We start from the raw sequence: 21,018 nt of genomic DNA on the forward strand, positions 1-21,018 counted from the left end.
TGATTTCATTTCGTTTAAGACTAATACATTATGAAATTTTTCAGGTTCTCGAGGACTGGAAGCACCATACGCGGTGATGGTGTACGTCCACGGTGAAAGTTTCGAATGGGGAACTGGGAACATCTACGATGGGTCAGTTTTAGCTAGTGCTGGCCACGTGATAGTGATCACACTTAACTATCGTCTGGGAATCTTAGGTGAGTTTAAAAAAATACAAAGTATCTCTGAATCTTTCTTCAAAAATCCCAATAATTTCAAAATCTATTTTCATTTTCTTTCTGTCTTTCTCAACGAACGAGATTTAACGGCCTGAATGTTACATGAAATCACGATGTTGATCAAAGAACGAACAGGAACACCATCATCAAGGAGGTTCGGCTTTGAACCGCTAATAAACAATTCACGCCGGTCGGATAAATTCTTATTCCAGGGAAAGCGTGCTCGTTAATTCATTCGCCGCGTTAAATTCTGTCCGAATGATGTATGCACGCGTCCCAGAAATCCGCCAGGCATCGCATTATTTAACATTATAATTATGCAAGTCCGGCAGATGCATAAATCCCTGCTGTTGGTAGATTTGATATATATCACGGTTCCTTTGTCGTATTCAATTCGCAATATCTGTTTATCGTGGACTGTAGAAACCAAAACCGATTACAGTTTCCTGCAATTGAACGTATTACAAGATCAAATGAAAAAAAAAAAAAAGAAGAGTAAATTTCATGGCAGTCTGCCTCGATACTGGTCCCATTTTTCTCGGTACAATTTATGTCAAACGTAGAGATGAAAACAATGGAAGAAGAAGAATAATAGGCGGAGAATAGGATCGAAGGGGACAGATATGATAGAATAATAGGGAAGAATAAAGTACAGACGTTTTAGATGTGTTCTTTTTAAACGAAGACACTAGGAAAGTGGTGGAGTTAAGGTTTGGCTATGTTCCAGGCTTCCTGAGAACTCGTCCGTATCCGGACAGAACGCCAGGATCCGGTGGAAACCTGGCGTTGAAGGATATTGCCATGGGACTACGTTGGGTACGCGAAAATATCGCTGCTTTCGGAGGAGACCCAACGAAAATCACGTTGATTGGCCACGATACCGGAGCTGCTTTGGTGAATTTGCTGCTACTCGCTCCTTATGGTAAAGGTAGGTTGACAAATGCGTTCTTATATTGAACAGACACATGAAAAATGTGATATAGTAACGGTGGAAGATGATACTGAAGAACATAGATTGAGAATAGCGAAGGATTCTCTTTTATTTATTTGAAATTCAATAGAATAAAGTTCGAACTTTGTGGAATAGAATATTGCCCCTCACACTGTGTGTTTCTCTATATCAACGATCTTGATACTTGTAATCATTTTCTCCTTCGGATAGAGTGTACGGATGAAATATTCCGTATTTTGTGAAAATAAACCAGGAACCGCAAAAAAAAAAGGGAAACGAGTTTGAAACCGAATTCTCAAAACTGCGTTTACGTGGAACGAGCAAAACTAAATTGGCAAAACTCGTCTATGACGAAGGAGCGTAAAATAACAAGCGACACGGACGAGAATCGATTTGGAATGGAGCAGAAATATCGTTGTCGGATACGATTAAAGGATCCTGGCCGGACGATAGATGAATCGACAAGAGATTAATCCAACGAAATCAACGGATCATCGAGATAGCGAAACATCTCGAAAAAAAGAGCGACAAAAAATCGTGCGCGTTGATCTCTACGATTGTGACAAATTGCGTTGCTTCGTTTTATTCCTAGAAAACCAAAAATGTAGTTTTTATTGCGCCTTCCATTTTTGTCTCTTTGAAGACTGTCGTTATCAAATTTTACATTTTATCATTATTATTCAAAGCTTTTATGTATTCTCAGTTGTGGAGGATAACTTTGGGATTAATCAAAATATTATTCCATTATTTGTGTTTAATAAAATCATTTTTGCGTCAACGTCCTCCCGAGACAAGAGCCCGAAATTACCCAACGAGAGACATTTGTGGTTTTCAAGAAAAGTATACACAGCCTGGATCCCGACGAGAGCAACGTAAATATTCGAGCGCGGTGTATGATATTATTATAAGAGCCTTGTGCAAACGCGTTGAAACATTAATTATGCTTTGAGACTGCGCTGGTCTGTGAAATAAAGCTGAATTAGTCGGCAATCGACGAGTAATTAGCGGAAGCCCGACGCGTGCTTTGATTATTCATTACCAATGAAGGTATCCTTGGTAACTCTTGGCCTGTAAAATCAAAAAGCTCGTTAGATGTCAAGACACACTGGAATTAATGATTTCTTAATTAACCAACACCTATTCAAACGCGACAGAGAAATTCTTCTTTCTTCTCCATTATTGGATCACAGTTTCAGTCGAATCACTTACGATGAAATAGAAAATCAATGAAAATCAATCAAGTAATAATTTTATTTATTTTATTAATTTAGCTTCTAAACGGGTGAAACCCTTTTTACACAGAATATGAAATAAGTAGAAATTGCTTACATATTAATAATGAAAAAGAAATCTTATACACAAATACCATCAGCCTAGACAGATTTTAATAATATTTAATTTCAAAAAATTGAAACTCTATCGTTTCATCGTCGTGGGATAATTCCCTGAAAGTTTCATCGAATTCAACCAGACAGGGAATTGCTCGTCTGTCGTGGACAAAGAGTACGTTGTAAAGGTAAAAGTTTCGGGGTATCAGTTTCCTGTTGTACCTACTCACCGGTGGTCGTTCTTAAGTGCATTCCACGACGCATCGGAAAGCTCGGCGTTGCTTCTTATTCGACGGAAGTTGGTCGTCCGGCATCGGCTTCGAAAAGCGAACAAGGAGACTGGCAGAAAGTGCCCGCAGCGTTGAACGAAGAGGAACTGTTTCAACGATGTTTCCTGTAACTGCTAGAAACGGAGATGCTACGTTACCAAAGCAGTCTGAAGATGTAAACTGTTTGCCAGCGTTTCCGCTGACACCGGAAACGTCTGGAAATGGCTAGGCAGGTGGTGAAATCCTGTTCAGAGAACCACGAACATTCGAAGTAACTCCTCTACCTGGTTTCCCTTGTTTATTTTATCGTGTTCCCTGGAAACTGTCTTTGTTTCTCTGGAACGGCAGGATGCATTACCTTTCCTACGTGAATCCACCTTTGTGCTTCTGTTATTTGTACCTGTAAAGCGTATCATCTACAGGGTGTTTGACAACAGGTGGGAGATTCTAGGGACCAAAATAAGACGAAAATCAAGAATAACGAAATAGCGTTTGCGGCTTTGTTTTCCAGTAATTAACGTTTAAAAATTCGAGTAAAAAGCGCCTAAAACCTGCAACCTGCCCTGCACCGATGCGACGACTGAACGTCAGGTCAGCAGGGGCAGGTACAGTCATAACCAAGAATCATTGAATAGTAGAAACTTACCTCGTAGAGGTGTGCGAGTACTCGATTTATTCAAGTACTCGAATTTCGAGCCAAACAATGATCGATTGTTCGAGCCGAGTCGATCGTTTGAATTTGTCGAGCTACTCGAAATCGTCGAACTGTTTGATATAAAAGCGAGCTACTCGAAAAATTCGAACTACTCGAATATATTCGAGCAGATGTTTAACCTAAAACATGTTTAACATCTGCTCGAATATATTCGAGTAGTTCGAATTTTTCGAGTAGCTCGGCAAATTCAAGCGATCGACTCGGCTCGAACAATCGAAGCGAGTTCAACTCGGCTTGTAAATTACGAGTACTCGCACACCTCTATTACCTCGTGCTATTCTGTTTTTCGGGACTGCAGCATTCGGCTTTTTCTTCTTGGTTATGACTATACCCACGCCTACTGACCTGACGTTCAGTCGTTGGTGTTGGGCAGATTGCAGGTTTCAGGCGCTTTTTACTCGAATTTTTAATTTTCATCATTCTTGATTTTCGTTTTATTTTAATCCTTAGAATCACCACTTAAAAAAACAACCTTAACACGTTGAATGCCATGGGGGGTCACCTGTGACTGGCATCGCAAATTACACGCAGTCCAATAGTAATTAAAAGGAAACGATAGAAAATATTATTTTCAATAGTATTGTTATTATACTAATAAGGTAAGGTTGACATTTGAAATTTGAAAATTAATTATTCCTATTCTTAATAATTGGAGCTTTAATACGTCTCATAAGAAATGTCCATTTTCACTGCGGCAGTCAACGTGTTAAACTTAAAATATGAAAAATAGAAAAACACATCGTCTCTCTCTCTTTTTTTTTACAGACAGTTAACTTTCGTTGCGATAAGTTTGCGCTTCTATTAAGAATCGTGTAGATAGTAAACGTGTCGTCCAAGTCTGCCACGGATATCCTCGTCTCGTGAGTCATCCGGGAAAGCGGGCAGAACGATTGGAAAAGAAAAGAGAAATAGATAGGAAACCGATGTGCCTGGCTCGCATTGAATCAGCCAATCGGCAGGAATCACGCTCCGCTGCCTCCGTGATTACTCGCCAAGCCAATCGTTCGTGTACAGGCTCTATGAGAGGCGAGAAACAGCTCGAGGATAGCGGCTGAAGAGAAAAGTAGAAAAAGGGAAATGGATTCGCGAATGACTCCTGGGACCCCTCAAGATCCCATTCCTTCGCAACGACCGAAACGAAGATCGGCTACGAATTTGTTGTTTCGCCTCTCGAATTTCATCCGAGACATCAAGTCGAATGACAGAATTGAAGACAAATGGTTCCTTCGAATCTGACGAGTAGATATAAGAGGGTAGGATTGACAAGTTTCTTGTTTGCCTTTAATCTTCCCCGAGTGTCCTCTATTTTATCTTCCTTTCTTTATTTCTATGTTTCAAGAGAATTTTTCGTTTTCCTTCGTCCCTGCAGACGATCGTTATTCCGATCCAGAGGAGGAGAAGGAAATTCCAGCGATAGCTTATCGAGCAGTGTTAATTAATTGAGGCTGAATCCGTGTTCCTCGTTCAAGTTCCAGCACTTTGGAATTAACGTTCGCTTTGCCACGATTCACGGGCTGCTCTCCCGTCGTGTGGAAAAGTTTGCAAGCCAAGAAGTTCCGATATTTAGTGAAGTGGCGTGATTGAAATAATAGGTGCGATCTTAGCACGCTGATGGAATTACGAAAGTTTAAATATTCTGTTTGTTGACACAAATTAACGTTACTTGCGCTCGATGAATATTTCATTTTTTTTAGCGGACTTCTCAGGAATACTATCTTCGTGAGTTCTGAAATATTTTCGAACAGGATTAAATGTTGGGTATTTAAACAAATATCGCATCTTCGAAAATTGCACCGATAATAAATATTTGCGTTCCTACCAGACGAAGGATATTTCCATTGCACGTGTATTGCATCGTGCTCCTCTTCGGCATCGCTTGGGATTAATCTGAATACCTTGCAGTATTTCCACCTGGAGTCACGTCGATGGTTAAAGGACGATCATTTGCTTGGATATCATCTGGCGAGCCAATTTCGCCACCCTGAAAATATAGGGGGTAGTTAGAACAGAAATAGGAATAATTGAAAAAATAAAATATAAATTGAAAGTTTCGCGCGTTTTTATGTTCGGAAAACTTGATCTTACGACGATAAGATCGGACGGCAGGGAATAAATTGTTTCAGGGGAAAATATTCGTCTCGTAAACGGGGGACAAAATTGGCATTCCATTCGCTGTACGAAGATTACGGTTCTACCTGTGTCCCATCCTACCATAACTCGTCGCCAACCTCGTTTCAGTCTCCTTGAATATCTTTTATTATCGCGTAAATCTCTTTGAGCTATCGTGGATAACGACTTTACCGTGTTGATGTTGTAATAACTTCGATATATCCGGCTCTCGACCCTCCTTTCGACTTTAATGCGTCCTTTCTTACGAACGATATAATGTCGCAACACTTGAGAAGATCGATGAGAATGTATTTTGTTGTTATATTCTTCTTATCGTCGTAAAAAATTGCGTTAAACGATTAATAATTAATTTGCGTTAGGCGGAATTGAAGAAACCAGGGAAAGGGAAGTGAATTCAGTAGAAATCAGTGAAATTGGTCAGGCATGAATGCATTCTTTTCCTAATAATCAAATTTGTGACTAAATATTGGTCTCTGGTAACGATAATTTAATTATATAAACAAAATAATAGTAGCAAAAGCAAGTAGAATTGTTTTAAATCCATATCCTTTTATCTTTCAGTAGTAGAAGTCAACCATTGGTCAGGCATATCTCTTATATTTTTCATTCTATACAACTACAAATTAATTTCAATTGATAACGAATAATATTTATAGTGCCTGTTTATAAACAATAAATAGTAGAATAACAAAGGAAATTTTTCTTATATTTTCAGGTCTGTTCCACAGGGTGGTATTATCAAGTGGGTCAGCGTTAAGCCCATGGGCGTCTGTTCACGATCCAAACGACCTACGTCTTAAAGTAGCTGAGCAAATAGGTTGTTCCACGGAAAACGACGAAGATATTGCCGACTGTCTACGCGGTACTCCCCTTCGCCAGCTGATGGGGGTTGAACTGCCGGAAATCCGGTAAGATATCGTCTCTTTACGAGCTTGATTCGAGAATGACTTAACCAGGAATATTTCGTCATAAAATTGGCTATTCCCGTTTATTATGGTTCCAATAAATTCTTTATAACGCTCGTTCCTTCCTACTAAAATACTCTGTTATCCCCGTTTTGAAACATCTCAATATTTCTATTTTACACAATTATCATTTTCTTATCCTGCAATGTTTTAATATCACGGTATCTCGATCGCATTTCACTATCCGCGCCGTTTATCGTAGATCAAAGTGAACGATACCCTCTAATCGGCCAGTAACCGTTCACCCTACCTACACCCCATTGTTAGCTTCCGGTTCGCGATCGATCGATCGCCGTTCCTCCCTCTGTCTCGCAACTTCTCTTTATCGCTTCCCTGTTGAACAAGAAATTTTCCTCGCCAGATTCGTGCCTCGCATCGGACCCGGCTTGCCAGTGGACCAAAATAATCCCGATCCGGGCCTGGACATGGAGAGAATCAGCGACACGTTCATCAAGGTGCCTCTGATACTCGGCGTATCCAGCACCGAGTCGAATCTCGATTTCAACGCGAACGATATACAATACGGCTTCGAGGAAGATCATCGGAATCGCGTGCTTCGCACGTTCATCAGGAACGCGTACGTTTATCATCTGAACGAAATCTTCTCGGCGGTGAGGAACGAGTACACGGACTGGGACAAGCCGGTCCTTCATCCCATCATCATTAGGGACTCGACCATGGAGGCGTTGAGTGACGGACACACGGTGGCACCGCTCATGAGAATAGCCTTTTATCACGCCAGGAGAGGTGCCAAGACTTACTTCTATCACTTCAGCCATCAGAACAAGAACAGCGGATATATGGAGGTCAGTGATGGGATGGAACTTTGGATAGGATTTAGGAAAAGGGTTGACGTGATTCTCACGGTCCATTATGTCAATTAGGATGGAAGTAATTTTCTTAGGAATTTTTTATCTTTTTTCCTGCTGCTGCAGGGATGTACCATTTAATTATTCAAAAGAAGATTGACTAAGCTCCTTCGGGTAGTGAAAACTGAGTTATTTTATAAATTTACTCTGTCTCTTATCCGAAGTGTCTGCTCGGGAAACTAATTCAAAAGGAGCCGCGTCTTTTAAACGGCAAATAACCCGTATAAAGCGTCGAGACGGTAAACGTGGCTCTTTGAACTACCTCCGCTTGTAAACTTGTTTCTCGCGGCATCCTTCTTTTTTTTTATTTCCTCCTCCGCACGTTTATTCGCGACTTCTTTGATTCTTCGCGAAATTCCTTAAGTACACCAGCCACCTCCGTCAAAGAGCCGGACTCGTACTTCGGAGTTCCGCATACAACTCGAGCCGAGTGAAAACGTAAAGTAGAGCAGAGTCGGGAAAGAAGCTGCTTAAGTCTCGGTTAATTTTGCATAATATTACGAGTGTATATCTCTCGTTCTGTGTTCACCAACATTGCTGAGAAATTAAGTTTCTTCTCAAGAGATTGCAATCCAGATATTTAGAGGGCGGTGTACAGAACACCCGCCCTTCGTTCATCTCACGCTATTTCCAGATAATTAACGATAATTAAGGTAACAGTCTCGCCCTCGCCGTACGGAAGTAAATAAAAGAGACGGAGAAATAGCGCGCGTTTACCTTCGCTTAATTTAATCACGGGAACGAACGATCGAGCTTCGAACTGTCGGAGATTGCCTCTGCAATCTTGCGTTTCCTCGCCATCGATTCGCTTCTTCGTGCCGACCTCTCTCTCTCTTAACCGCTGCCCATGATTTCACGATGAAGCTACTGATTTAATCAGACGGGGCCGCAGAAGCGGGGTTGCATGACGTCCGCGTTGTACCGGAACTCTAGCACCGTGTAAATTAAGCGCAATCTTATCTACAACTTTGCACTAGATATCGGAATCCGACAGCTTCGGGTTATAGGGTCTTCCCGGTTAATTCGACAAGTTTTTCACCGGCAAATCGAATCTCCGTTGATTTAAGGAAGAAAATTAATCGAACACCAAGTAGAATCATTTTCGAACATCGTGATTCTTATCATTCCGATGGAAATAAATGTATCATGTTGCGGAACATAATTTATAACCCATGGGATGGTTCCATAATGGCTGGAATAATTTGACGTGTTCAATTTGCATTTACCAGCATCGTCGATTAACTTCGATTAACGGACACGGTTTCGCGTCATTGTCGATGAATTTTAATTATCAGTAATTAACACGGTAATAAATTATCGCCAGTTTATTGTAACGCGCGGTGAGATATCGATACAGTGACCTTCGATAGTGGTAGAAAATTATTGAACAGAGTCCTGTATGTTGTTTCAAATGATGATATCGAAATCGTATTAACCCATTAACTATACAGGGTGTTCGACAACAGGTGGGCAAAATTTTAAGGGGTGATTCTAGGGATCAAAATAAGACGAAAATCAAGAATAACGAAATAGCGTTTGCGGCTTTGTTTTCCAGTAATTAACGTTTAAAAATTCGAGTAAAAAGCGCCTGAAACCTGCAACCTGCCTAGCACCGACGACTGAACGTCAGGTCTGCAGGGGTCGGTACACTCATAACCAAGAATCGAAGCCGAATGCTGCAGTACCGAGAAACAGAATAGCACCAGGTAAGTTTCTACTATTCAATGATTCTTGATTGTGACTGTACCGACCCCTGCTGCCCTGACGTTCAATCGTCGCGTCGGTGTTGGGCAGGTTGCAGATTTCAGGCGCTTTTTACTCGAATCTTAAAATGTTAATTACTGGAAAACAAAGCCGCAAACGCTATTTCGTTATTCTTGATTTTCGTCTTATTTTGATCCATAGAATCACCCCTTAAAATTTTGCCCACCTGTTGTCGAACACCCTGTATATGACTGTACCTTCCCCTGCTGACCTGACGTTCAGTCGTCGGTGCTGGGCAGGTTGCAGGTTTCAGGCGCTTTTTACTCGAATTTCTAAACGTTAATTACTGGAAAACAAAGCCGCAAACGCTATTTCGTTATTCTTGATTTTCGTCTTATTTTGATCCTCAGAATCACCCCTTAAAAAATCTCCCACCTGTTGTCGAACACCCTGTATATTCAAATCCCCATTTGGGGATCGTAGTAGCAAATGGATTAAGAAAGAACAAAGTATCTTTGCGTAACCGGAGTTAAAGAACTGTGTAGCTATCGTAGCACGTAGCAGGTAAATCAGAAGGCAACTCAAAAGTTAATAAGTTCCAGCCCGGTTGCCATGGTTAATAGCGATTTAGTGCGTTTGCTTGGGGGGCATGGCCAACTGTGTACGCACAAAGCGAAATTTAATTAAATCAGCCGCGTAAGGCGGCTCGTTTAATAAGTTCCGGTGTCGCTGTTAACTCTTTGTAACTTTAAGCATTACTGTTATCAGCCTGTCGTGCGGTAAATTCAGTGTCTACGAGGGGGGAAAGAATGGTCGGTGGCGAGTTAGGGTAGCGAGAAAGAAAATAAGAAGATTATTAGGGGTGGAAGTAAAAAGAAGAAGAAGTACAGTATATTAATAATAGGAGACTGAAATTGGAGGATCATATATTGGGTATCAGATAAATTAGAAGAGAGCGGGGTTGCTGGTAACATGAAGGGATCTTAGTTGTATAGAGTGCATTATTTGGAGCCCGATAACTCAATATCTTAACATCCTCGGAACCCCATAGTCGATACTTTAAAGAACACTGTACTAAAGCAATTTAATAGCCCCTGATCAATTCTCCGATATTTGTAAAATATCAAGTATATCAGTCTTCGATACTCTAACATTCCAATTCCACAAATAATATAATACTGAAAATACTTGAAATATATTTGATACCTCGGCGCACGATAAAGATAAGCCGAGCCGTAACACTGGAAAATTAAATTTAAAGTTTAACGCTCTCTACAAAGTGCTTCCCTTTCGTACGCTCGAACGAGAAACACATCCCTTTAATCCCGTTTTACAAGCTGCGATGCGTTTAGAGTTAAGCAACTCATCCATTAAACAATCCGAGCCGATAAGCGTTAAGACACACCTGTAAATTCACCGGCTAATCCAGCCGCACGCTTCTTCGACTGTTGCGAAATGTATGCACGCGCATGCACCAATCTGTAGAGCAATCTACGGGAGAGAAATGTCGAGGATGCCAGGATCAAGGAGGACGCCCGAGAGGTCGGAGCTCTCTACATTCGCTTGCTTGTGCTGCGAATTAAGGAGATTTGCATTGCGACCCCGATGCGGAACACAAACAAAATCGGCCCGGTCCGAACGATTCGCCCTCCGATTTGCAATTACAATTATCGAAGAGAAACCGGTGTTGCGACTGAAGTAGAAATCTTAATCGCCAGCCGAAGCGAAAATTTTATGAAAATGGAACGCGATTCTGTTTCAGCGCCTCGGCAGCATACGGGGAGAGGACATACCTTACATCTTCGGTTTGCCGCTGGTAGCCGGAGGACTTTTCTTCCCTCGAAACTACTCCCGCCAGGATCAAGGGGTCGCCGAGGCGGTTCTCACGTTCTTCACGAACTTCGCGAAAACAGGCAATCCGAACGAACCGCACAAAATCGAATCGGTGGATTACGGAACGCCGAAGGAGAAAACTCGATACCGTGGACTCACTTGGGAACAATACGAAACCGGTACTCAACAGTACCTGACAATCGGTAGGTGTTTGATAAAATGCGCGCTGGATATATTCTCTGTGTTCTTCGTTTGAATTTTAGCTATGAAACCGAAAATGAAGAGCCACTATCGTGGTCACAAGATGGCCGTTTGGTTAAATCTGATACCTCAACTCCATCGTCCTGGGGACGATGACGTTTCCATGCGGCACCATCATTTCCGAGAAAGGGGTGATCACTTCTACGCAGGTAAGAAAATTATTTTCACCCTCTTGATAGATTAATTTCCATTGAAAAATTTCATTCAGGACCTGTTCGAGACGAGTGGTACACCCCTCTGCCGCTGGTAGGGACGACGAAAAGCAGCGCCTCCTCGACGACTGCGTGCAGCACTTCGACAGGGGACGACTCCGTTGCCGAGGACATCACTCCCATCCTGGACGACTCGGAGGACGACGCGGAACTCTTGCAAAGACTGACCTCCCGACATTATTACAGCACCACCACTGCCCTAGCCATCACCGTAGGTGTCGGTTGTATTCTCCTAGTACTGAACATGTTGATATTCGCGGGGATTTACTACCAAAGAGACCGGGATAAGAAGAGAGCAGCGATGGACTGCACCCCCAATGGCCAAGAATCCTTACCAATGACCACCAGATCGTCGATCAAGGCTCCTGACAGTCCCAGATCGACCCAAGAACCTCCTCCGTCGTACACTACCCTGGCTAGGAGTCCTTCTATCCAGGAACATCAACAGATTTCTCAGAATCAATCCGCCGACCCGGATGAACAATCGATATGTGAACAGAAAGGTAGCCACGCGACCAGCAACACCATCCACAAGGACCCAATACCCCCGAAACCACCCACAAGGACTACCAGCTCTCTTAGCACTACAGGCAGTACCAACACCATCAAGAAACGGGTGCAAATTCAGGAGATATCCGTATAGCATTAGGGGTTGCCCCTAGAGGGCAACACGAGGACGAAGAAGGTGACTTTCGTGGACCTTGAAGCCACGGTAGAGTCGAAATTTTGAGACTTTGGTAAGGATGTACAATGAAGGATACCTTGGCTGGATTTATGCTTGAGGAACATCAATAGATAATGGAACTCTAGATCTTCTTTTCACGAAGAGGCTGAGGTAGAATGGTGGACCTGTTGAAATTTAAAGGACAGTTAGATTATTACTGTGGATGTATTAAGAAGACATTTTGATGTTTATTGGAAAACTGATTACTATGGTGCTGAAATTTAAATAAACAGCTGTAACTGCCTCGTCGGAACGTTCTGAAAAGATTGGAGGTGCTACTCGGTCTTGAAATGTTGTGGCTACGCGTCTTTTCAGGTGTCGCGTGTTTTCTTTCCTGAAACGCTTAAGTCGAGACTATGAGAAACTGTATTAATTAATTCGCAGAGGACATTATAGAAGTGCCCTGATCGATATTCTCTTCGAAGTATAACTTTTGAAAAATGATAATTCGAAAGAGATGAAATCCAAGATGGTAGCGATGGTCGCAGGCGTAGACTAACTTCCGGTATAATCGACGCTAGGCACACGAATGATTCCTACTTCCTTTAATACGCGAAAACTTCGAGGTCTTTTCTATCCCAATTATTGAAAGTTGTGCACAGATTCGCACGGATAATCAATTAGTTAAGGTCTGTGTAAAGCGATTCATAGATTTTCGAGAGAATCCGTAAGGTGACGATGATTCTTCCGATCTACTTTGTAGTGACGATCAGCGTGATCCTTTGAAACGAAAGGCAAAATTTAAATATAAATCGGTGTGTTAATTAATACGTCTGATTGTTTAATAGTTGCTTACCATTGTTATCAATTGAATTTATTTTAACTAGGAACTTCTTTAAGTAAATTTTGTATAATTCATACAAACTACCCCTTAAGTTGCCAAATTATTCAAAACCTCGTCAATTTTGTATCATCTCGTCATCTCGATGTCATTGTTCATTAACAAAATTATGAAAAAAAAAAATTATATATATTTATGCACCCGATATCGATTAGACCAGCGCGTGTTCACACGAAACTTTCCACAAGTGTTTCGTTCGTAATTAAAATTAAAATCGACACGAATGATGCATAGAATTAAATAATTAATTAATGTTCGAACTTCAACTAAACTCGTGCAACAATTGTGGAAGGTAGAGAAAACTCTGGTCGCAATGTGTGCTCAAAAAAACGTAATCATAAAGTGGAACAGAATTTCCTTCGAACTAAATAATGCCTAGATTTCCTCTTCGACCAAGTAATCTAAAGCCAGATTCTGCTCACGCTTACACGAATATCATTCGTCTTTGTAGGATTTTTTCAAGGTAATTCTAACAGAAATGAATTGAGCGATAATAATCTGGATTTGTGAAGCTCAACGTATATGATACCATTGAACAAAATCAGCAAGGATATTTAATTAATTTTTTTCATTCCTCAGGATGTACGAAATACTGCGAAAGAATTGATCTTTTTCCTTCATTTTCAAAATTGATCATTTACAACTATCGTGCGCATTGTCTGAGGCACATGAAATAATGAAAACGTAACATTGTACTTTAGGTACGTTAAAAAAAAAAAAGAATTGAAGTATAATGGATGTGAGTGGTTCAAATCGCCAACACATTGTGATTGTCCGTTAAATGTATGAACGGGATTGTGGAGCACATAACAGTGAAATTTGAGTAGTAAATTAGTTGAACTACCTTTATAAGTTTTACTGTAAACCAATAAAATGCTGATTTCTAAATATACTGCAACCTCGTTGATTTCTATGCATCTTTGTATTATTCTTTTACTTATATATTTCATTTGCAATATTTTGGATAGGGATTGACAATGATATTATGAAATAATGTATAATTTACGAATATAAACGCTATTGTACTTTTTATACTTTAAATAATACACACTGCTTGAGCACAACAGAGAATTATGCATTTAAAGTAGGTGTTTACTTTGAATACCCAGCAGTGTAACGTTTATCTTTCTTATTTTATACATATGTATACATGTGATAAAAATATATTAATACACATGTACAGCGAAGTAAGTATAGAATATTTAAGTTTTACAAAGTTAAATGATCTTCGTAGATTATTCAACAGTCGTTTTCTTAGCAGGAGTAGAATCAGCACTGTCGCTATTGCGTCTTTTCCTTTGTCCCCGTTGCGCGTAACGGCCTATAAAAGAATTCTTTAATTCGACTCCTTATATTTTAATTGAATCGAATACTTTCATGTATGAAACATTCAGTATATTTGAAGTTCAACTCATCGAGACCCAAACGTTCTCTCGATATTAGCATGGCAAGTCATCACAGAAAAGTATGAAATAGTAATAAGAAAAATTCAATTAAACACTTGCCTCTCTTGCTCTTCTTCCCTTTAGGATATTTCTGCCTTTGGTTCGACATTTCTCCTTGCGCTTTTATCAGATATTTTTCTTCTTCCTCGCCCTCGAGGATGCGGCATGTAACATGCTTCCCGCGTATTAATACCTTTTAACACGATAAACAATGTAAGCGTAGAATAATGCCAAACAAATTTGTTTCTAAAACATCTGAAACACTTACTTTGCTGTTTTTCATTTTGTCAACAACAGCTTTCGCCGCATTTTCCCCTTGCAAGCGAACCCAACCTTTTTCGTCACCGATCTTAAAATCTACGAACGCGATACTAGCGTCTAATTCACCTAAACGTTCCTTAATATCTTCCCTAGTACAACTTTTAGGTACACCAGAAAAATGAATCACGCAACCCTTAGGTAATGCAACTTCCTTTCCATTTTCTTCTTCTTCCTCGCCACTCTGTTCATCTTCTTTGTCTTTTGCCTTTTGAAGGAAGGAATCATAAGTTTATGTATTTTATTTAACATAAATAAGTTAAATAATTATTTATACTGACATTTTCAGATTTCTTTGATTTTCCTTCTGCCTTCTTCTGTTTTTTATCTTCTCTCTCTTTAGCTTTCTCTACACTATAGTCTGCTCTGTAATTTTAAACAAAGCTGCTGATTTACTGATAAAAAAACATTTATGTAAAGCTGCATATAGTCTAACTTACGACCACTTCTTAATTAATTCAGTTTCTCCAAATTTTATAGAATCTCTAGCCATAAAAGCTTTAGCATCCTCTAAAGTTTTAAACTGTACAAAAATGGATCCTTTAAACTGCAATTTTTTATCTTTATCCAGATACTTCCTCATCTATCAAACAAGAAAATGGTCTGAAAATCTAAACATTTTTCTGCAAATTTTCTTTAGGCTAAATACAAAATGTTCTTTTTGTATCCAATTAAGATACTTACAACAATATTTTCAAATGGTTCAAAGTCATTAAAGAATGTTTTGAGTTTTTCAATATTGGTATCGCTTAAAGGAAATCCCTTTATATAGACTGTTTTGGCTTCTTGTGCCTTTCTATATTCTTCATTATACACTGGCAAAGGATGCTCTGGTGAACGACGTATCTTTTTTTTGTCCTCAGATATTTCCATAATATCACTTAATTCTACAGCTTTCAATATAACATCAATATCTTTGCTTAAGGAAGCCAACATTTTAAAATTTAACATGATATTCATCGGAATCCATCCATCATCCAACTTTGTTTGCTCGATAAGAAACTTATCTCTTTGCATATTAACATCTCCAAAATAGAACTGCACAAAAGGAGACTATTAATACTTACAATATTAAATGCTTTTTAAAGCTATGACGTAAAACGTTTAACCGCGTTTAGGCAGAAATTGTATGCACATGTAACTCGTAAGAAATAAGTTACTTGCTACATTAAGACGCAATACCTCGATTTGATTCTTTATCTTTTGTAGAAGCTCCTTGGATGGTTCTTCCACCTTTTGTTCAGCTGCCTTTTCCTCGGCATTAGAAACCGGCTTCTCGCATTTTGATTCATTGGCAGCAACGTCATTTTGTACTTTTTCAACTTTAGTTTCTTCTTGGCCGTTCTCCATTTCTTTTACTTATTAATCAACAGGAGTTACAAAAAATCTATGCTGTTGAATCTTTAGAAAACGTAAATATAAGTCAATTTCTAAAAATCGAACTCAAAACATCACGACGCACACGTGCCCTTACTGTTTCTGAAACCGGAAATACATCAGTATACAAGCTATTGCTTTATCTAACAGCGGCTACAAATAAAGAAAGACCGGACATATTTTTGTTCTCAAGAGGTCATGATTTTGGGGTCCCAGTTAACCCCGTGCGCAGTTAGCTCTGCATGTTGAGACCACAGCCAGTATAACAATCGTACCTACATTACCAACTCTTCTCTTACCGCACTACAGACTGACATCTGAAATTTTCACTCCCTCTGATTTTTGACAAGTCAGACAAAATCAGCACAAGACCGAAATATTATTAAAATAATTATTTGACAAATTTATATTTTGAAAAGACCGCCTAGAATTTTTAAAATTCGACCACTGCGCCATCTATACAAAAGCGTAGGAAACTACTTAACCAATTACCGACTTATCGACTGAACTTCCGACAGTCGGTAATCGACCTACATGAAGCTAGCCGGAAGGAATAATAAAATATGATTATTTTTAATTTTTCTTAGTGTATTTCGTTTGCAAATCGTTTGTAATTGATTGTGAGTCTATTTTTAACGTTTGTGACAAATTAGTTCTTTTGTAATTAGCAATTTTATTTCTATCATGATGTGAGCCGAAACTTTATAGTAATTTTTTATAATAAACAGATTTTGTGATAACTGATAACTGTAATTGATTGGAAATCGTTAGCGATTTACAAACATATCATTTTCATTGTTTGTGAGTGAATAATTTCTTAATTATTTACAAGTTTGTTTTATAACAGATAATTGTAGTGCGCATGTGCTACAGATCTGGTCGTACCCATCACTACCTCGAACAAGTGAGTTTTACGATTTGTTCGTTTTTAGGTCTTATATTTCGCTATTTGCTTAGGGGTCCCTGACACCCCGGTAGCATAATATCGGTATGCAGCGTCACCTGCACCACGGGGTCTCAGATACCCCGAATGCCGTAGTGTCGGTAAGCAGTGTTTTCGGTGCAGAGGGTCCCTAACACCCCTGGATAATATCAGGTCCGTATGAAGAGGGCACAACCAGTATAATTTTTTTCCACAGTTTATTTAATTTACTTCATTTATTTTTTTTTGCTTATTAAATAAGCTCGAAGGGGAATAACATTTATGATTATATCCCTCCTCTGGGTGTCAGCCGAGAACCCCATTTATTTTACTTTTTCCAGTTATTTATACATATAAGTTTAGCCCTCATTATAGCCCAAGGCCAAGTATACCTTACATTCCTGCATTCCTTTCATCCCAACATTCCATACATCCCTGCATACCTTACTTTCGTGCGACCCCTAAATACCTTTTTTTTTTTTTTTTTTTTTTTAACGTGGTGGAAATCTTCAGAAAGACACCTTCAGCCCCCCTGGGGAGGGGCCGGAGGTAGTGTGGGATTTTTACCCACTAAAACCACCACGGTGGCCTGCAGTAGAACGGCAGGTGCCAAACTCCGCCGAAATCGGGGACCACACCCGAAGTCGGCACTCCTCGGGCTGCGAGCAGTGGAGAACCGGGGCCCCAGCCCCGGACCCCTACGCAATTCCCTTACATCCCTCGTTCCGTTACATCTCTGCATCCCTTACATCACTGCATTCCTTTCATCCCTACATTCCTTTCATCCCTACATTCTTTTCAACCCTATATTCTTTTCATCCCTACATTCCTTACAGCTCTTCATCCTTTAGTTCCCTACATTCTTATCATCCTTTAAATCCCTGCATTCTTATCATCCCTACATTCTTTCCATCCCTACATTCCTTACATTGCTTCATCCCTTACATCCCTACATTCTTTACATTCCTTACACCTCTGCATCCCTTATAATAAATATATTATAAAGTCTCCTCCGAGTAAAGGTAAGTAAAGGTAAGTTTTTCGAAAGTTTCACGAAATTCTCGAAAAATAGCGCCCCCTAGCGGCAAAAATTTGAACTAAAATTTCAATGTCGAACCAACGCACCCTGGCGGCGAAAAAAGGAACTAAAGTTTGCTCCATTTCTGGCCCTCTGGCGGCAAAAATGCGAACTAAAATTTCGATGTCGAATCAGCGCCCTCTGATGGCGAAAAAAGGAACTAAATCTTGCTCCATTTCTGGCCCCCTGGTAGCAAAAATGTGAACTAAAATTTCGATGTCGAATCAGCGCCGTCTGGTGGCAGAAAAAGGAACTAAATCTTGCTCAATTTCTGGCCCCCTGGTAGCAAAAATGTGAACTAAAATTTCGATGTCGAATCAGCGCCCTCTGGTTGCGGAAAAAGGAACTAAATTTGTATAAAATCGCAGGCCTTATAGCTGTAAAAATTTCAACTCAATTTCAGGGAAGTACTGGGATATATGGAATGCAGGAATATAAGTGATACAAGGATGTAAAGGATACAGGCATGTAAGGGTTGCAGAAATGTAAGGAATGTCGGGATGTAAGGGATAAAGAGATGTAAGGAATGTAGGGATATAAGTGATGAAGCGATGTAAGGAATGTAGGGATGAAAGGAATGTAGGGATGGAAAGAATGTATGGATGAAAAGAATGCAGGGATAAAAAGAATGTAGGGATGAAAAGAATGTAGGTATGAAATGAATGTAGGGATGAAATGAATGTAAGGATAAAAAGAATGTAGAGCTGAAGAGAATGTCGGGATGAAAAGAATGCAGGGATGTAAGGGATGAAGAGATGTAAGGAATGTCGGGATGTAAGGGATAAAGATATGTAAGAAATGTAAAAATATAAACAATGAAAACAATGAAAATGATATATTTGTAAATCACAAACGATTTCCAATTAATTACGAAGTAATTAGTCACAAACGTTAAAAATAGACTCACAATCAATCACAAACGATTTACAAACAAAATACATTAAGAAAAATTAAAAATAATCAGATTTTATTATTCCTTCCGGCTACCTTCATGTAGGTCGGTAATCGACCCTTCGGCAGTCGGTAAGTCAACGATGCGCCGCTTTTATATTAATGGCGTAATGGGCGACGGCTTGGGGCGGTAAGGACGCCAAAGCACAATCTTTATATACCGACATTAAGGCATCTGGGTGTCAGGGACCCCATAGCTAAAATATGGTACTCGTAGACTTTCTATAGACTATTACATATATCGTCAGGGTGTTCGATGTTGTACCTAGAGGGCTACGGTTTCCTGTTTCTTTTAGTCCGCGATATACATCCGGTATGTATTTCGTTTCAGATCTGTGTATTTATTGTTTAAAATATATTAAGTTAATTAAATGGATAAATTAATAATAGTGCTACATCGTTTATAATCATTCTGAGATATCACTTAATTGATCTTATATTAAGATTTCATGTATTTTCCACGATTACAATGGATTAGAACACGCTGTTTTTTACACGGCACCGATAGGCATAACTACAGCTTTACTATATTTTGTTATAAAGTGTCTAAATACATTTACGTTACACCTTTTTCTTAAATTAGTAAGCAAGATTGTGTAGAAGATATCTCGTTTTCATATAGTGAACCTTTATTTTCGGTTTTTTATCATTGTTTGACAATGTTTGGCAACATAACATAACCTAAACCATTTCATTAATTTGAAAATTTATTTAGTTGTATTCTCTACATGTATAAGCTGATTACATGGTTTAAATGTGATTTGTGTCACTAGAAATGGCAGACGCAACTGCAGAATCAAAGGCCAAAACGAAGACAAGCAAAAAACCGAAGGAGAAACCAGTCGAACCTCTTCTAAAAAACAGACCTTTCAAAAGGCACGGACGTCTTTATGCTAAAGCCATTTTCACTGGTTATAAACGAGGACTTCGTAATCAACACGAACATACGGCTTTGCTCAAAGTTGATGGAGCAAGGACAAAATGTGACTCAGATTTTTATGTTGGAAAACGATGTGTTTACGTGTATAAGGTAAGTTTTATTATTTAAGTAACATACTCTGATCTAAATTAAATTTAAACGATATTATAATCGCAGTGTGTTTGTTAATTTTCTACAGGCCAAAAACAAGACACCTGTTCCTGGTAAAAAAGGTAAAAAAACAAAAGTTAGGGCTATCTGGGGCAAAGTAACCAGACCTCATGGAACCAGTGGTTCAGTACGTGCTAAGTTTAAGAAAAATTTGCCAGCTAAGGCTATGGGTCACCGTATCAGAATTGTAAGTTATTCAATACGTTAACTAATTCATGGACTTGTATATTATATGTGTTTAACAATATTTTTATTTTGTTACAGATGATGTATCCCAGCCGGATATAAATTTATCTTGTATAAAATAAATAAATACCATTTTGGTACTAAATCGAAGTTTATTTTCTTTCCCAATTAGATATTCGTATGTTATATATTTTGTGCTGTGAATATGGGATAAACCTTATAATGTTCCATTTTTAATTTATATAAAATTGTAACCTAGGTAATCAAAAGTAATGACTACAAATCTATCAAGACGACTGTACCGAGAACTCTGTGAAATTGCCGCGTATGCTGTATGCGCGTAGTGAGATGAAGGTAAGAGGAGCACGCCTTTATCGACAGTGAGAATCATACCGACCTTCGAAACCTGCATTACCATCGCTCCCACAGCGAACTCGACCATTGCGCCCTCTATACAAAAACGGCGGAAACTACTCGATAACTTACCGACATATCGACCGATCTCTCGGAAGTCGATAAGCTTCTATCATCATTTATTTAAAAAATAAATGAATTTAAAATTATATTAGTGACATTTATTTAGCAAGGAAACATTGCAGATGAGTTTTCCTATGAAATTTTAAACAACTA

At 39.3% G+C, this 21,018-nt stretch overlaps 3 protein-coding genes and 1 non-coding gene across 7 annotated transcripts in view; 2 read left to right on the forward strand and 2 right to left on the reverse strand.

Moving 5' to 3' along the window:
* LOC114876954 (neuroligin-1-like) overlaps window positions 1-13,911 on the forward strand; it is a 31,966-nt gene extending 18,055 nt beyond the window's left edge. For 2 of the 3 annotated variants that reach the window (XM_046286486.1, XM_029188953.2), the window contains 7 exons: window positions 45-197; window positions 946-1,146; window positions 6,328-6,520; window positions 6,939-7,383; window positions 10,913-11,186; window positions 11,247-11,393; window positions 11,453-13,911. In XM_046286486.1, coding sequence (XP_046142442.1) covers window positions 45-197; window positions 946-1,146; window positions 6,328-6,520; window positions 6,939-7,383; window positions 10,913-11,186; window positions 11,247-11,393; window positions 11,453-12,099 — 2,060 coding nt within the window. In that variant the 3' untranslated portion in view covers window positions 12,100-13,911. Of the gene's footprint in view, window positions 1-44; window positions 198-744; window positions 868-945; window positions 1,147-6,327; window positions 6,521-6,938; window positions 7,384-10,912; window positions 11,187-11,246; window positions 11,394-11,452 lie in introns of those variants that run through there. The other variant, XM_029188954.2, reaches the window with a different exon arrangement.
* Window positions 13,912-14,032: 121 nt separating this feature from the next.
* On the reverse strand, window positions 14,033-16,300 carry LOC114876956 (la protein homolog). The gene is made up of 7 exons (XM_029188956.2): window positions 15,967-16,300; window positions 15,469-15,822; window positions 15,225-15,367; window positions 15,066-15,150; window positions 14,735-14,992; window positions 14,527-14,659; window positions 14,033-14,342 (listed from the first exon to the last, which is right to left on the reverse strand). Exons 1-7 carry the CDS (start codon window positions 16,132-16,134, stop codon window positions 14,257-14,259), a joined length of 1,227 nt encoding a protein of 408 aa, XP_029044789.1. The 5' UTR covers window positions 16,135-16,300; the 3' UTR covers window positions 14,033-14,256.
* Window positions 14,397-14,485, reverse strand: LOC114876988. The gene has a single exon (XR_003789483.1). It is a non-coding gene; the product is annotated as a small nucleolar RNA U6-53/MBII-28 (small nucleolar RNA).
* A 3,026-nt stretch (window positions 16,301-19,326) lies between the features above and the next one.
* On the forward strand, window positions 19,327-20,533 carry LOC114876938 (60S ribosomal protein L35a). Of its 2 annotated transcripts, none has more exons than XM_029188912.2 (4): window positions 19,327-19,425; window positions 19,886-20,142; window positions 20,231-20,389; window positions 20,467-20,533. In XM_029188912.2, the coding sequence occupies exons 2-4, from the start codon at window positions 19,888-19,890 to the stop codon at window positions 20,488-20,490; spliced, it is 438 nt and encodes a 145-aa protein (XP_029044745.1). In that variant the 5' UTR covers window positions 19,327-19,425; window positions 19,886-19,887; the 3' UTR covers window positions 20,491-20,533. The 2 variants fall into 2 exon arrangements, with proteins under 2 accessions (XP_029044745.1, XP_029044746.1); XM_029188913.2 differs by lacking the exon at window positions 19,327-19,425 and adding an exon at window positions 19,488-19,694.
* The last annotated feature ends 485 nt before the right edge of the window (window positions 20,534-21,018 follow it).

Source organism: Osmia bicornis, chromosome 7, assembly GCF_907164935.1.
Source record: "Osmia bicornis bicornis chromosome 7, iOsmBic2.1, whole genome shotgun sequence".
NCBI lineage: Eukaryota > Metazoa > Arthropoda > Insecta > Hymenoptera > Megachilidae > Osmia > Osmia bicornis.

Bases quoted from the DNA above. Each gene is read 5' to 3' on its own strand.
- LOC114876956 (XM_029188956.2), bottom strand. From the start codon at position 16,134: ATGGAGAACGGCCAAGAAGAAACTAAAGTTGAAAAAGTACAAAATGAC. The intron at 15,368-15,468 runs GTAAGTATCTTA...CTTGTTTGATAG, and splicing joins AACCATTTGAAAATATTGTT to ATGAGGAAGTATCTGGATAA. The intron at 14,343-14,526 runs GCAAGTGTTTAA...ATTCTTTTATAG, and splicing joins AGGGAAGAAGAGCAAGAGAG to GCCGTTACGCGCAACGGGGA.
- LOC114876938 (XM_029188912.2), top strand. From the start codon at position 19,888: ATGGCAGACGCAACTGCAGAATCAAAGGCCAAAACGAAGACAAGCAAA. The intron at 20,143-20,230 runs GTAAGTTTTATT...AATTTTCTACAG, and splicing joins GATGTGTTTACGTGTATAAG to GCCAAAAACAAGACACCTGT. The intron at 20,390-20,466 runs GTAAGTTATTCA...ATTTTGTTACAG, and splicing joins TGGGTCACCGTATCAGAATT to ATGATGTATCCCAGCCGGAT.